We start from the raw sequence: 15,074 nt of genomic DNA, 5'->3' as shown, positions 1-15,074 counted from the left end.
TCAGTTGTGTGCCAAAGTGCTTGTGAGTTCATGAATCTGGATTACATTTTAAGTATCCTTCAGAATAAGGTGTCAAACCACGACACAGATGTATCACTGACAGGAAATCTGCTTTGGTCCACTATAAGGCTGGAATCTTACAGTTTGGTCATCTCAGTTAAAATGGGGCAAATATGTACAGATTACACTGAAATCAGATTTGTTTGTGCTCCTTTTGGGCATCTTCATCTGTCTATGGCTGCTTTTGAAAGCTATAAGTATGCAAAACTCTGAAATAGAAAGTGCAGGTTTACCTTTCAGTCTGGAAATAGAATTACCACAACATTCTTGCACCAGGAACTTGAAGATTCAGTCACCATCCTGTGAAGGTGTCTCAACAACCCAGTTTTAAATGGTACAGTATAGAGCTTGGGAAGGTTGGGATTGTTTTACTTGAGAAAGGTGCCAGGACAAAGCATAGGCTTCATCCTCACTTAAGTTTAACTTGTAAAAACACAGTCTGACACATTACCTGGTAAGGAAACAAAAAACTCCCTAATTCCTACTTCCAAAGTACTTGGAAATCTTGTAAGAGCAGAGGGATCCAGAAATGATCACAGTAAGTGTTACATTTACATCAGTTCTGGCTATGAAGCTATTATTTGATTTATGCCTACATAAGCTGGAGTGGTTTTTCCTAGGAAGAAAGGTTTATAGTTCTTATGCATGTGTATGTGTCTGCTCTCGCCAAGTTTTAGAGCTGTTGGTGGGATGAGCTCCTCTCCTGCTCTTGTGTGTCCATGTGTTCACTTTTTATATAACTAGATCACATCCTCTCTCTCAGGCATCTTTATTAATGACAGCAGGCAGAGAGAGAGAGGCTCTGGTAAAACATAGATGTTAAACCCAAACAAAATCTATCAATGAAAAAATCTTAATAAATCGACTTCTGTGAAAAGACTTTTTCCTTTACTGCACCTGAAGAAAGCTGAGATTTGCAACCTTTTACTTCAGCAGAAGATAAAGTTTATTGAAGAGAAAATGGCACATTTCAGCAGTATTTTGTTCTAACTGGGGCATGAACAGCAGTTTTGTGATGATTCCTTTAACAAGCCTGCATTCACCAGCCCTTGCACTGTTACACTTTATCAGATTATCACCTTTTATGTTGTTGATTTCTGACATGTAAGACATATTTGTCTCTATTTTCTAAAGGGTTTTCAGATCCAAAGGCTGCAGAGGGAAGCTTCTACTAATTAGGCTTAGATTTCTAAGTGTATTCTGCTACTACTAGAAACTGAGTAGCAGGGAGCTCTGCCTTTTCTAGCTCTGAGGGAAATGTCCTCATTAGTGCCCATCTAGGAATAGCAAATGCACCAAGTTTTAACAGCAGAGGTGACAGTGCCAGAAGCAGCATAACTGCAGCACTGAAGAAACAGTGCTGAGAGACACTTCCACTACTGCCACCATTTTCCTTCAGAGCTGACAAAAAAAAAAAGGCAACTTACAAGTGCATTTTGTGCTTATTAATAGCAAACACTTGTCACAGCAGGGTGTAGAGAAAGCTGCTGGACCACAGCTATGTTGCACATGATACTCTCAGCTGAAGTACATGAAGAAGCAGAAAGCATAACTCTCAACTATGCTCTTTATTATTTCTGAAATTTGATCAGTTTTGTCACCCTCAAACCAACCAAAGCAACGAGAACTTCAGCTATACAACAGAACTAGGTTTGCTTAAATCTACAAGTAACTTACAGATTAAAAGTACTGGAGGAGGCCACCCTTCCCCTTTAGTTTGTTGGGCAAACAAACTAAACCTCCAAACCATACAGGAAGTGGGAGCTACCTTTGTTACTCACAGGTCCAATAGAGATATATGGGTAGTAATGATACATTTCTGTGTATCACTGAAAATAAGTGATACTTTAAGAGGTTGATTGCTACAGAGCACAGTTTCACTGCTAGAGTAAGGGGATATGTCCTTTCTGCCATTTAGTAACTTAGTGCCAAAGGCTGATTCTAAAGCTGACAGTGGCAGGTGCTGAAACTCCTGTTAGACCATTCAGCCTGGGCCAATAACAAAAGGCTCTTCTCTAGGATACCACTGCAGTGAGCAGAAGCCAGAGACTCCCTCGAGAACCCTCGAGGCTCCCCCTCAGACTCCCTTGAGAACACCCCAAACTAAGCTTCCTTTCCTTGACATCTCAGACTGCAATCTAACTCTAAAATCTTGACATAACAATCACACTCATACATGGCATATTCTGGGCAATACAGAAGCCTAGTAAATGGAAAGCAAGTGCTTCAGGTCAGTGTTTAGTGCCCTCACCTAGTAAGAAAGCTTTTTTTGCTTCAGACTGCAGAAACTTGTAACTTCACAGACGTTCTGCTAACAAAACAGAAAAGATTGGTTCTTAAGTAGAATCACTGCGCAGAAGCACCATTCCTATGTCCTTCTTCCAAAGGGGAAGGCAAAAAAAAAATTTCCCAAATCCTCACTGTAAACACTTTTTACCAAGTCTGTGAAGATGTTTTCAAGTAGAGGCACTAGTGAGAAAACCACTTCATAAAGCTAACATAATGAATGGAAGCTCAACATGTCTAAAATTAACCAGGTTTAGCTTCAGTAACATTAGGTAACTACTATACTTTGCCATAAGAGACCAAGAACAAGTGTGAAAACATTTAGGAGTAACAGCATTAAGAATGTGTGAAAAGAACGTCCACCTTTAAAAAAGCTTGTAGAAAACAGAACTGCTGTAGCTACACAAGTCAAAGGCAGGGTTTCCAAGTGCCATGCAGGATGGTACCAGCTCATAGGTAGTAAGACAGTTCTGATGGTAGTTGTCCACAGTTAGTGAAAGGAAATGTTTTTCCTCCCCTCATCTGTAAAGCTTCTGCTGCCTATCCTATGGAGACAACTCATAGAGTCCAGCACAAGCTGTCAGCTTCATTTCCAATGCCATTTTTGAACAACCTATCTCCTCTTTCTCAGGCTTGCTGGAGATACCTAACTCAAAGTCTTATTTCAATTAGCAAGTTTAGTACAGCTCTCGGCTACCAGGTGTATTTAGCAGCAACACAGCAGGTTTGTAAATGTAAATCCCAGCCACAGGCAGATGCTACAAGTAGGTGTGGCTGTGCCAGCAAGGGAAAGTGCAAGGATTGCCAAAGAGCCTGTTTTGCACAGAGGACCTGAACACCCATTTCTTTCTGCTATGTATACATTTAGAGTTGGTGGTGTTTGGGAACATTTTATTTTGTACATGACAAGATTTTACACCAAGTCAGTTAAATAATACAAATTTACATTCATGAGGAATGTTTTTAGAAAAGTGAACTTAAAAAAAAAAGACATCCTTTACCCTTAAAACCCCGTACCACCCCTGTAACATTTTACAGTGGAAAAAAATCCCAAAACAATCTAATTCACAATCCCTCCTAACCCCCCAATGCAGGACAGTAGTTGAGTGCAGTTTACAGTTCATCTTTCACATCTGTGGATTCCTGTGAAGACAAAAAAGAGAATCAGAATATTACTTTTGGAAAGCGGAAAAAGGTTACAAGAACTGCCCCAGAAGAACAGAAATTTGTTTTACTGTCACTGCACATTATATTATACTGCTGTGCAAACACAGCAGCAGTGGCATCAAAATTAAGTAGGTATAGTACAATAAACATTGTTTCTCAAATTTATTCTTACCTAATCTGACATTTAACAGTAGGAAATTACATTGCTATAAACTATATATTTGCACTAGTCACAGGATATCATCTTGCAGGTGTCTTCCAAAAGCAACCCAAGAAAGGAACACTAGTTGATCCCTCATAGCAACTTTACAAATTAGTATTATCAAGATGCTATGGTGTTAGAAGAGTTCAGCATATCATCAAGACATAAATAAAACTGCAGACATGATTTAAGTGAAGGCTGACTTCACATGACAGGTGAACTGTTCAGAAGCAATGGCATTGTCTGGAGTGTTGTTCCAAGCCTGTATTGCAAGCATTTAAAATTACACCATTTTTTTACACAATTACTGGTTTTGCCCACAAGCTGTGGAAATACCATGGATAATTATCTTCACTAGAGGATTTGTTGCCCTTTTCTTGCCACAGAGCACTCTTACAATCTCTAAAGTTTACTCAGCTCCAGCTTTGAACATACCTCAGCGTCATCTTTTCAAAATACAGTTTAATAATAAATTTGTACTGCAGTTTTTTTCCCCCCTCCAAGGAAAGCCTGGAACACCTGACACTAAAAGCTAGTGTCATGAAAGGCAAAGTGAACTTTATTGCCAGGTAGCACCCACAGATGAAGTTGCACATAAATACTGGCAAGAAAGCATCAAACCTGAGACGCTACCTTCTGTGTTTCACTGTCCTCAGCATCAGCATCCAGTTCCTCTTCATCCTGCTCTGCCTCCTCAGTTGCATCTTCAGGCTCTTCAGGTTCCTCATCCACCTGTACACAAAGGTCACAAGCAATTTGCTTTAGTTGCTTAGGTTGTTTAACTAGTTGTGCACTAGCTAAATACAGGCTATGGAAGTATTCAGTATTATATCCTAACATTTGCCACCAGCTACCTGAAGGAAAAAGTAAAATCTGTTTAGCACTGCTCAACTCCAGCAAAACAGAAGCCAGCAGAAGATCTTGCACAGCATTATGAGAACCTGTATTATTTGTACCTACTTAGGAATTTCTCCATTAGAGAGACGGGAGCCAAAGGCCTGTGTGCCCAGTTTACTCCTGTAGAGCCAGCACTTAATTAAGGACAGGAATATGCTTAAGAAGCATAATGAAATAGCAAAATCTCAAGCAGCTACAAAGAAGAGCAAGGAAAGGAGAACATGACTTTTAAGTACAGATTCATGGCTGGACTTTTGGTGGCCCGCTTAACTGCAGGAAGCTGGATACATTTCATTTTATGCAAGTGAATGAAGCAGCTGCACTTTTTAAGATGGAGCAACAGTAGGTCAATTATCAGTTCAAGTAGAAGACAAACTAACCTTTGCATCCAGGTCAATGTTTAAACTCAAACGAAGCATCCTTTCTATTCTGTCCCCATATTCCTTAGTGTCAGGCAACATATATCCTGATCTCAGAGTTGCAGTTTCAAACAATACCACTGCAAGATCTGAAACAGTTTTGTCATCTTCATTTTCCTAACATGGAAGAACACCAGAAAAATCAAGAGACACCTCTTAAAGCAGGCTGTATGCAGCCAAGTCAGTCAATGTTTCACTACTGTTATTTATTTACCTTGACTCTCCTCAGCATGTCCTTGATCAGTGGATGCCTGGGGTTAATTTCAAATGTCTTCTTTTGGCTGGCATAATAACTGAGAAATTACAGCATTAAGTTTCAAAGTACAGGACCCAATGATATCTTTAAATCTACATACGCTGGTTACAGTCACAGTAACAAGTAAAATCCCCCCTTTCTTTAATACTGGTGCAACTATAAAAAGCATTCAAGTTACTAAGTTCATCTTCTTTTGCCAACAAATGGCAGATACCAAATGCCACTGATGAGTCTTGCTCACCAGGCAGTTTTACATACTGGGCTTGAAAATAACATAATGGAGACTAACTTGGTTGTAAAATGACCTTAAAAATACCCAGGATCATCTGAACTGGGCGGAAGCTTGTTATGGGCACACCAAGCAATTTCATGTCTACTGCTACAGAACTGGTAGCTTACTTTGTAGATATATCCTTCCCAGTCTGGTAAGCTTGAGCCTTCATGATTCTTTCCATGTTACCAGACCATCCATACTGACTAGCCACAAGAGCACATGGAGATTGAGTTAAACGTTGAGAGAGCACAGCTTTCTCAATCTGTAGAGGAAAAAAAAAAAAACAACCAACAACCCAAAACACCCTAATGTTAGTTCCCAGAGTGAATAGCTTATACTTAACAAAGTAAATAACTCAAACTTCTCTGTCAATTCAAAAATCTCTGAAAAAATGTCTAAAGTGATGTTCTAACTCATTATCTTCCCGAATAAAGATGTCATCTGTAAAGACTCACCCATGAAGACAGAGAAGCTACTGTCAAGTCTGTGCTCAAATCATCTGCAAGGTATGTTGTAGCAAGTATGACAAATAAAAATAATCACTACATATAACACAATATTTTACCTTGTCTTTGAGAGCTTTGTCTTTCATCCAGTTTAAGAGAGGCTCAAATTCCTTTTCCAAGGCTTCCCGACTCTCTTTAGACTTTTCACTTTCCTCAAACTTAACTCCTTCTTTTGCTACATTCTGAAACCTTTTGCCATCGAACTCTGGTAAAGCCTGAATACAGTATTCATCTACAGGTTCAGTCAGATAGATCACTTCATAGCCCTTTTTCAGCAGACGCTCAACAAATGGTGAGGACTCAGCCTAGGATGAAAATGTTTAACGTATCAGTTTAACTGCACTTGTAGCAGCAGCTACAAAAACCTGTACAACTATCTGGCAAATACTGGTACCAGAAAAACTGAACTGCAGTAGTAACATAAGCACGGAGTCTTCACATTTACAGTAAATACACAATTCACAACATCTATGGTGCTAAAACTACAAACTATAATACACTATACTCCTTCCCTCTTTCTTTCACTCTTACACACCTCCTTTCTGCTGGCACCAGCCATGAAATAGATTTTGTCTTGCTTCTCTTTCATTCTTTCCACATACTGATCAAGGCTTGTGAGGTTACTTTCATGATGAGAAGACTGGAAGCGCAGAAGTTTAGCGAGCCGGGTACGATTGGAGTGATCCTCAATAACACCAAGCTTCACATTGGTGCCAAACTCTTTCCAGAACGTGTCATTGTATTTTTCCTCTGCAATTTTCTTGATCATATCAAGAGTTTTGCGAACAAGTTTCTTTCTGATCACCTAAAAAAAAGGCAGTAATACTGAGTTACAACAGTAAGTATTTTGAATAGCCCTCAATGCAACCTTACTTCAATACAAATTCCACTTTGTATCCCTGATCCAAAGTTGACAAGTAATCTGTAAACAGCAATAACTGAGTTTCCTTCACATTAATTTCAGAGCCATGCAACAAAATTCATCAAGCTATTAAGTCTCCTAAACCTTGATGCTGTTGCGTTTACAATGAAGGAATTTAAAACCAATTAGCTTACCTTTAACAATTTATGCTGCTGAAGTGTTTCACGGGATACATTCAAAGGAAGATCATCAGAATCCACCTAATTGAGAAACAAAATTTTCAGTACATCTGGCAGTATTTGAAGCTAAAAAATAAATTAAAGTAATATTTATAATACTTACAACACCTTTAACGAAATTAAGATACTTGGGCATCATGTCATGGAAGTCATCAGTGATGAACACTCTTCGAACATACAGCTAAATTTACAAGAGCAGAGAGCACCCAAGTTACTGTAGGGTTTTTTCTTTTCCACAAAAAAAAACCATACACTTTTCTGTCCTACCTTAATGAAATCACTTTTTTTGGATCCATATTCATCAAACAGTCCACGTGGAGCAGAATTAGGAACAAACAAGATGGATTTGAAAGTTACTTCCCCTTCAGCAGTGAAGTGGATATATGCCATTGGGTCATCATGTTCCTGTGAAGAGATAACACTTTCAATTGACATGGGGAAAATACCAGTGAGGTAATAGGTTTCCAATAATAACAGATTTTGGCAAATAAGTGCAATTATTTTACAACTAATCCATGTAGCCATGCTTTGCTAGAGTCTATCATGGAGGCAGGAGTTTTAAGTTACAAGAGTTACTCATGTAAAAATAACTTTCCTACATAACGTTCCTGGAGACCTCCCAAGTTTTGCTGAATTTTAGTAAGCTAGTCACTAAACAGTTAACAACAGGACAATAACCAATAGAGTTATCATCACACCACAGTTAAGATATACTGTATGATACAAAGACAACACTTCTAGGAAACTGTCTCCCTTTCTTCCACCACATGCAACAAACACCACAACCCTCAGACTAAATACAAATTTCCCTGTAACATTTAAACACATCAGTAAGCTCCCCATGAGCTGCAACACAATACTTTCCAAAACTAGACTAATCAACACTTGGATGGCAATAACTTCTCTCTGGAAAAAAGATTAATTCCTGACTGAGATGTTATAACCTTCCAAGCTCTCTGCAGTTCCATCTACTGACAACAACTACTTAATTCTTCTTTAATAGCCCATTCTATAATAACTTAGCTTTATTTACATAGCAAGAGATACTATAGCAAGCTTCTTGCTTTGGAATTATCTTGAGGCCCAGAGATTACCTTTGAAAAGGTTTTGTAAAAGGCTTTGTATTCATCTTCTTCAACTTCTTTAGATGGTCTCTGCCAGATTGGTTTTATGTCATTCATGAGCTCCCAATCCCAGACGGTCTTCTCAACCTAAGTAAATAAACACAATAGTATTAAAAGGACTCATTCTTTACTTCAGGTTAGGCCAATTAAAGGCACTCCACTGAAGCCAAAACATAAAACAGCATGTAAAAATCCCAAACATGCTCTCATTTACAAAATCATGCAATAACCTGGACATTCTCATTTTAAGTATACACACTAGCGCAGCACAAAACAAAACTTTAGTCTACAATGTAGTATGTTCCATGTTCATTTAAACATTCTCTAAGCACCAGCATTTCTGTTCTAATGCCACTCTGGAAAAATCTTCCCAGCAGAGTATGTTAAATTTAAACTCGTCAACAGTGTCAGGTTATAGAATTCTGCTACCATTTCAAGCGGCTCATGCAAGTACTTATAATTAGCTGTGACCACAGCTTCACAAAGCTACTGCCAATCATCTGCCTGACTTCTACCTAGTCGGTTTCAAGCCTTCTCTCCTACCATTTCACTTTAAAAGGATTTGCTCCTTGAAAGCACACACTACTGAAATACACCTCTACAAGACTACCTAGGAAAATTGCTATCTGACCTGAGTTACAGGACCCCAAGACTAACAAAGCTTACCTTTTTAGTTTTTGGTTTCTTATCTTCCTCCTCTTCTTCAACTGCTGCCTCATCATCCATTTCTTCTTCTTTCTCCTTTGCGTCCTCCTCTTCAATGGGTTCTTCAACAGTCTCTGTCTAAAGAGACAACCACAGGTAGGGATTTGAAGACCTTGACTTCCTACCAGGTATGTTGTACTACTCTCTCAAACAGTTTAATCTTTCACAGCACTAGCCTGATTTCTGCTATTTGCCTGTAGCAAACTTTTCTATTAGTATTTTTCAGTAGCTTTTTCATTAATACATACTTTCCTTCAATACACTGGGAGATCACCACTCCAATTTAAGTTTCTCAATGCTTTACACATAATGCTTCTCAGAGACTTGGTGCTACACTTTTAAGCTGGTGCTATACTAAGAAAACATCACAACAGGCCTAAAATCTAAGATACTGTCCTGTTTCTTTTAGAAGGGCTATGGCTCTGCTTGAAAACTTAACAGAGATTCCATCTACCAAAGCCAGTAGAACAAAGATCCTTATTAGTAATTAGCAGTGTTTTTTCTTTGGTAAAGTTCTTTGAGTCAGAATAACACCAAGTTCCTTTCAAGTTTGTGATTTTAGCAACAGACCAGCATTTGGGAAAAAAATAAAAAAGAAAAAAAAACCCAAAATCCCTAGTAAAATAGTAGCCAAAAGAGTCCGGAACAGAAGAGTTTTAGAAATTGGACAAGAAGCAGCTCCATGGCAGGCCCTCAGCATTCATGAAAGATCTGGCCATGAAGACACCTTAACCAAACATTATACTGAACAATGCTCAGTTAAATACACTTACTTTGCTGCTCCACACATATATGGGGAAGTTTATGAACTGGGAGTATTTCTTCACTAGATTTTTAACAGTGTCCAGCTCAAGGTAATCAGATGCTTCCTCCTTCAAGACAAGGCTAAAAAAAAAAAAAAAAAACACCAAAGACCAAAAAGCAAAACAAACCTTTTTTAGTGCTGGACAGGTATTTGACAGTTTTACAGCAGAATATACATTTCTTATGCCTCACAGATTGACCAACTGAGCCAAAGCATGGTGCTAATAACCAAGAGTGAGGGTTGATCCACATATGGGATCATTCAGTTAAGAGTTGGACTTGATGATCCTTGTGGGTCCAAACTCAGAACAACCTGTAATTTTTGCTGCAGCCGCAGCAATGCAGATTTATGCAAGTAAACTTTTTTATTAGTCCAGCTCTAAGTATCTCTTAAAATATACAATTCTTACTCAACCAGCAATTGTTTTCACTGACTGAGGCAGAACACAATATTCCAGAGATTAAATGAAAACATCAAATCATATTGATACTTATCAGGATCTTGATGCACCCTCATGGGCTTTACTTCAAACCAGAGCACCAAGATCAACTTTTTTACACTGAGTGCCTCCTCCAGAAAAACATCCTCTAAATCCAGACCAAATAAATTTACCTGTTCATGAAAGCAATGAAGAATTGAACTAGCAAACTACCTCCAGTTTGAACTTTGCATCAGATCAGCCTCATTGATATATAAATAGCAGCCAGATCCCAAACAGAGCTCTATAACCCCTGTATAGGTTTTGCCAGGCCAGAATTGTGTTGAGTGACTGAATGAGCCTGAAAGGAGCTGAACTGTCTGGAATTACTTGCTGACAGTTGTCAAGACATTCACAGTTTTGTTAGCTCATCTAACAGAACGTGAACTACATTTCTTTTTGGATGCAGTTTGTATTTTGCATATTTCTATTAAACTGAAGAATAAAGCTGTATTACAAGAAGTAAATCAGTCAAGTCACTCACATATTCCAATAAGCAAAGCGTACTCACACAATCTTTTTTATTTTAAGACTAAAGAAACTTAATACTTACGTTATGGTTGTGCCACGTCCTAAGGTGTTCCCTCTTGGGTCATTGATCACAGAGAATTCATTTGAATCTGACTCCCAAATATGCTGAGTATCATTGTTGTGTTTTGATGTGACAATAACTCTGTCTGCTACTAAGAAAGCAGAATAAAAGCCAACACCAAACTGGCCAATTAACTCAGATGTTGACTGGCTATCATCCTGCATTTCAGTCATCTTGTTTAAGAATTCACTCGTACCAGACTTTGCAATGGTACCCAGGTTTTTAACTAACTCCTCCTTTGTCATGCCAATACCCGTGTCTGTAACATGAAGCATGTTCTTCTCTTTATCGCACTGAAAAAAATAAAGACAAAAATGCAGTTTGACTTCACTGTGATTCTTAATACATGCCAAGGAAAAGCGGTACATAGTAGCTATTCAAACATGCCTAGTTACAACAAACTGAATCTGCAGTAACTACAGAAATGAGGAAGACCTTCTTTCAAAGGAATCCAATACTTCAGCTGCTCTCTATAAAACCAGAAACATATCTTTACCATTAAAAGAGGAGTAGTCTTTGATAAGACTTAATTGCAAGGGTCCTCATGTGGTCCTAGTTTGTACTTGCATCAGTATTAAGCCAAAACCAGAAATTTAATGATGGAGTGTATTTTTGCATTCCTCCACCGCTTCTTTAAAAGGTATGTTTGCATCTAATTCTTCTTACCTTGATTTTGACTGTAAGTTCCTCATTGCCAGCAAGAGCATTTTCATCAGTTAATGATATCAACCGTATCTTATCTAAAGCATCTGATGCATTTGAAATAAGTTCCCGCAGGAAAATCTGAAATAGGAAACAGTAGTCAGAAATGCCAGGAGAGAAATAGACACACACCCCCCAAAATTCTAACATAATATGAAGACAAAAGTACTAACCTCTTTATTTTTATATAAAGAATTGATAATTAGCTTCATCATTCTGTTCACTTCTGCTTGAAATGCAAACTTCTCAGATTTTTCTCTGATTTCTTTGATCTGGGATGCATTTAGGCCATCTAGCTGGATAGCTTCTTCCTCTCTGTTAGGACAGTGAAAAACTTATCACAGAGTCTCGTCCACAAACAGCAAGACTAATTTAATTTTATCACAAAGCAGCAGCAATAACACTTAATCACTGATGCAACACAAAATTACATGATCACAGGAGTCAAGTGCAAGAGCAGCAACCCTCAACTACATTACCATAATCCAAAAACTTGAGTGAAAATTCATGCTTGCAAATAAGACTTTTTAAATTAAAAAAATCAAGAAATAATACTAGTAGTCTTAAAGCTACTGCAATCCTCAGCATGTGGTGCACCTCACAGGGGTAAGGCATTTCATGGGCATTGAGCTATTTCATCCACAGGCACTAAACTGACACGATTTATGACATGCACGAGTAAGCCAAAATTAACAGTTATTTCACAATAACAAGCTGAACTTTTCTGAATCCAAGTTCTCAAGCTCAATTTTATTTAGAAGGAAACAATCTTGACAGGAACGTTTTATTTCCCCCAGCTGACTGGATCTCTCTTTTGAACAGCATTCACCTCTTACCTCTGAGGCATTACTGGTGCTCAAATTGACCCTTTAAAAAGCAGAGCGCCCCAGGTACCAACCTCTGAACAACTTCATCATCCGTTCGAGACCCTTCTCTGCTTTTGCCCAAGTCATCTTCCACGGTCCCATCTACATCCACCTCATCGGCTCTGACAGACGCTAGGAAAACAAAGATTCTAGCGTTCTGAGCCCGACCCCCACAATAGGCACTACCCAAATTCTTCGCTTAACCCCCACCAACGCTTTCAGGCTCAGCGCTGCCCCTCCGGTCCGCCTACAAAGAGGAGCTCAGCCCAAACGGAGAAAAGAGAGATGGGCAGGGGGGGGCCCCCTCCTACCCTCCGCCCCCGCACGTGACGGCGGATGAGCCGCGCAGCCCCCTCCCCCCGCCGTCCCAGCCCCGGAGAGGACCAGGCCCAGGCAGGGCAGGCGAGGGCCCGAGCACCGCTTCCCCTCCCCGCGGAGGCAGACGGAGGGGTCCCGCCGGAAACCCCACTTCTCCTCGGCGGCCTCCGTCCCCCTCACCCCAGCAAACAGCGGAGGAAGGCGGGGGGGCCTGTTGGCCGGGACCCGGAGACACCTCCGCCAGAACCTTCTAGAAACCCGCAGGCTCTCACCGGCCAGGAGCAGCACAAACGCCAGAGCGAGCCCCCAGACCGACTTCATGGCGGTCGCAGTGACAAGAGAAGAGCCCCCAGCGCCGCCGCTGTCCTGCACTCCCAAACCCGTCCCGCGCCGTCACCGATCGCTGTAGAATTGCCGTGACCCTCCCCCTCCGCCTTATCAACCCCAGGGTGGGGGGGAGGGGGGGACGACGGGGGACGACAGCGCCACTCGGCCCAATAGCAGCGCACCACGCCAAACACGCAGCCAATGGAGAGCTTTGAAAGGCGGGGCCTTCAGCCGTGGCAGCCAATCGTAACTTTCCATGTGCGGTTTCCCCTGGTCGGAGCGTGGCCGGTGCCCATTGGCGGGCGGAGCGGCGCTCGGCCAATGGCTTGCTCGGGGGGTCGTGGCCAGCGCCGCATGCGCGGCGCTGCAATGAATGACATGCGGTGGTTAACGGCGGCGCTATGTGGGGCGCGGCTAGAGCCATAACCAGCTGGGCCGAGCGGCGGGAGTAGAGCCAGGCCTGGGCCGCCGTAGCCGCCGGCAGGGGCAGGGCGGCGCTGATGAGTCCTGCTGTCCGGCCCACCGCGTAGGGGCCGGAACGCGGGGGCTGCATGCGCTGTTCTGCGCATTGCATGCCGGGAGCTGTAGTTCGCGCTGTTGGTGCTCCGTGGCGCCCCCTGCCATGGTTGGGTCCCCCCGGCCAGCTGTTCGGGGCCTCACGGCCCGCCTGTTGTCCTTGTGACTCTGCACTTGGCGCTCGACTCCTCTCTGCGCGTTTCGTGCCTCACACCCCTTTGAGAGAAACCGGCTGGTCTCTGCTGAGCCTCTCTGGGGACTCCCGGTACTGCTGGAGGAAAAGTCAAGCCGGGTGGTTGGCAGGTTTCTGTCTTTTGGTTTCCAGCGCTCGTCAGGGCGACCATTCTCCCGGGAGCTCGTTAGCGCACCTTAGCCTACCTTGGAGGCCTTTGTTTATCCACCCGCGGCTCTCTTTTCCCCCCGGAGAGTGGCGGCTCCAGCAGTTGCCTCTGGTGTTAGGGGACACAGGACCTGCCGCCCCAGTGCCGCCTTGCCGGGCAGGGTCAGTGTGAGGGCAGTTACGATCTGTGGCACACTAAAAGGGAGCCCCGTTGCTCCAGAGATGAGACCTTTCCCATGCATTTCCAGTGTCCCTGGCAGGGGTTACAGCTTGGGACCTGAAATGCAGCTTGTGCGACTTCTGCCGTGCACCGCTGTTAACGGCTTAAATTATTAAGTGACTTGAAATAACTTACCATCCTGAAAAAGTCTGCCCAGGCTTGCATGTGCCAGTCACCTCTTTCGTCTTACACGTTTAACTCTAGACTGGGGAAAGAAAACACCGTATACCAAAAAAGCAAACTAGCAAGTAATGATTTAATGAACTTTTTACTTGGAGAGGAATGTATTTGAAAGAGATTGATTGATTGGCAATGTCGAACGCAAAAAATAAAAGCCCTCACTGTGTTTACAGTTTCACAAACACAGAGCTTAGTCTATCAGTAGCTGAAAGTCTTGGCAAAAATATGTTTATCATCTTGAGTTATACAATGGGCCAGATAGATTTTTGTTTAACTTTAATACTCAGTGTTGTACCTTTCTGTCCTCCTGATAACTAATGTTTATGGAACTGAAGAAGCCTTTGTAGTAAAGAATTGGAGTAAAGAATGGCTATCTTTTGGTTCTTCTTAATGAAGTGTTGTGCTTTAACCCCACCTGGCAACAAAGTCCTGTGCAGCTGCTTCCTCACTCCTCCCCTTGGACTGGGGGAGAGAATCAGAAGAGTAAAAGTGGGAAAACTCATGGGCTGAGATTAAAGGTAAGCAAAAGCCACATACACAAGCAAAGCAAAACAGGGAATTAATTCACCATTCCCCATGGGCAGGCAGGTGTTCAGCCATCCCCAGGACAGCAGGGCCCCAGCACACACGGCAGTGATTTGGGAAGACAAACACCATCACTCCCAACATCCTCCCCTTCCTCTTCCTTCCCCCAGTTCTGTACACTGAGCATGGCGCCGTATGGCATGGAATG

The 15,074-nt window shown here is 41.8% G+C and overlaps 1 protein-coding gene across 2 annotated transcripts; it reads right to left on the bottom strand.

The window, feature by feature from the left end:
- Positions 1-1,613: 1,613 nt before the first annotated feature.
- Positions 1,614-13,192, bottom strand: HSP90B1 (heat shock protein 90 beta family member 1). 2 transcript variants are annotated; one of them, XM_059846190.1, is made up of 18 exons: positions 13,031-13,192; positions 12,473-12,572; positions 11,748-11,889; positions 11,539-11,655; positions 10,834-11,165; positions 9,771-9,882; positions 8,959-9,075; positions 8,263-8,379; positions 7,436-7,573; positions 7,272-7,349; positions 7,124-7,189; positions 6,603-6,872; positions 6,127-6,372; positions 5,687-5,823; positions 5,246-5,324; positions 4,993-5,148; positions 4,337-4,447; positions 1,614-3,489 (listed from the first exon to the last, which is right to left on the bottom strand). In XM_059846190.1, exons 1-18 carry the CDS (start codon positions 13,077-13,079, stop codon positions 3,460-3,462), a joined length of 2,397 nt encoding a protein of 798 aa, XP_059702173.1. In that variant the 5' UTR covers positions 13,080-13,192; the 3' UTR covers positions 1,614-3,459. The 2 variants fall into 2 exon arrangements, with proteins under 2 accessions (XP_059702173.1, XP_059702174.1); XM_059846191.1 differs by having other exon boundaries at positions 4,349-4,447; positions 13,031-13,191.
- Between the last annotated feature and the right edge of the window lie 1,882 nt (positions 13,193-15,074).

This window comes from Haemorhous mexicanus, chromosome 5 (genome assembly GCF_027477595.1).
Source record: "Haemorhous mexicanus isolate bHaeMex1 chromosome 5, bHaeMex1.pri, whole genome shotgun sequence".
In the NCBI taxonomy this organism is placed as follows: Eukaryota; Metazoa; Chordata; class Aves; order Passeriformes; family Fringillidae; genus Haemorhous; species Haemorhous mexicanus.
The sequence above is the reverse complement of the archived record's forward strand: the minus strand, read 5'-3'. Positions and strand labels throughout refer to the sequence as shown.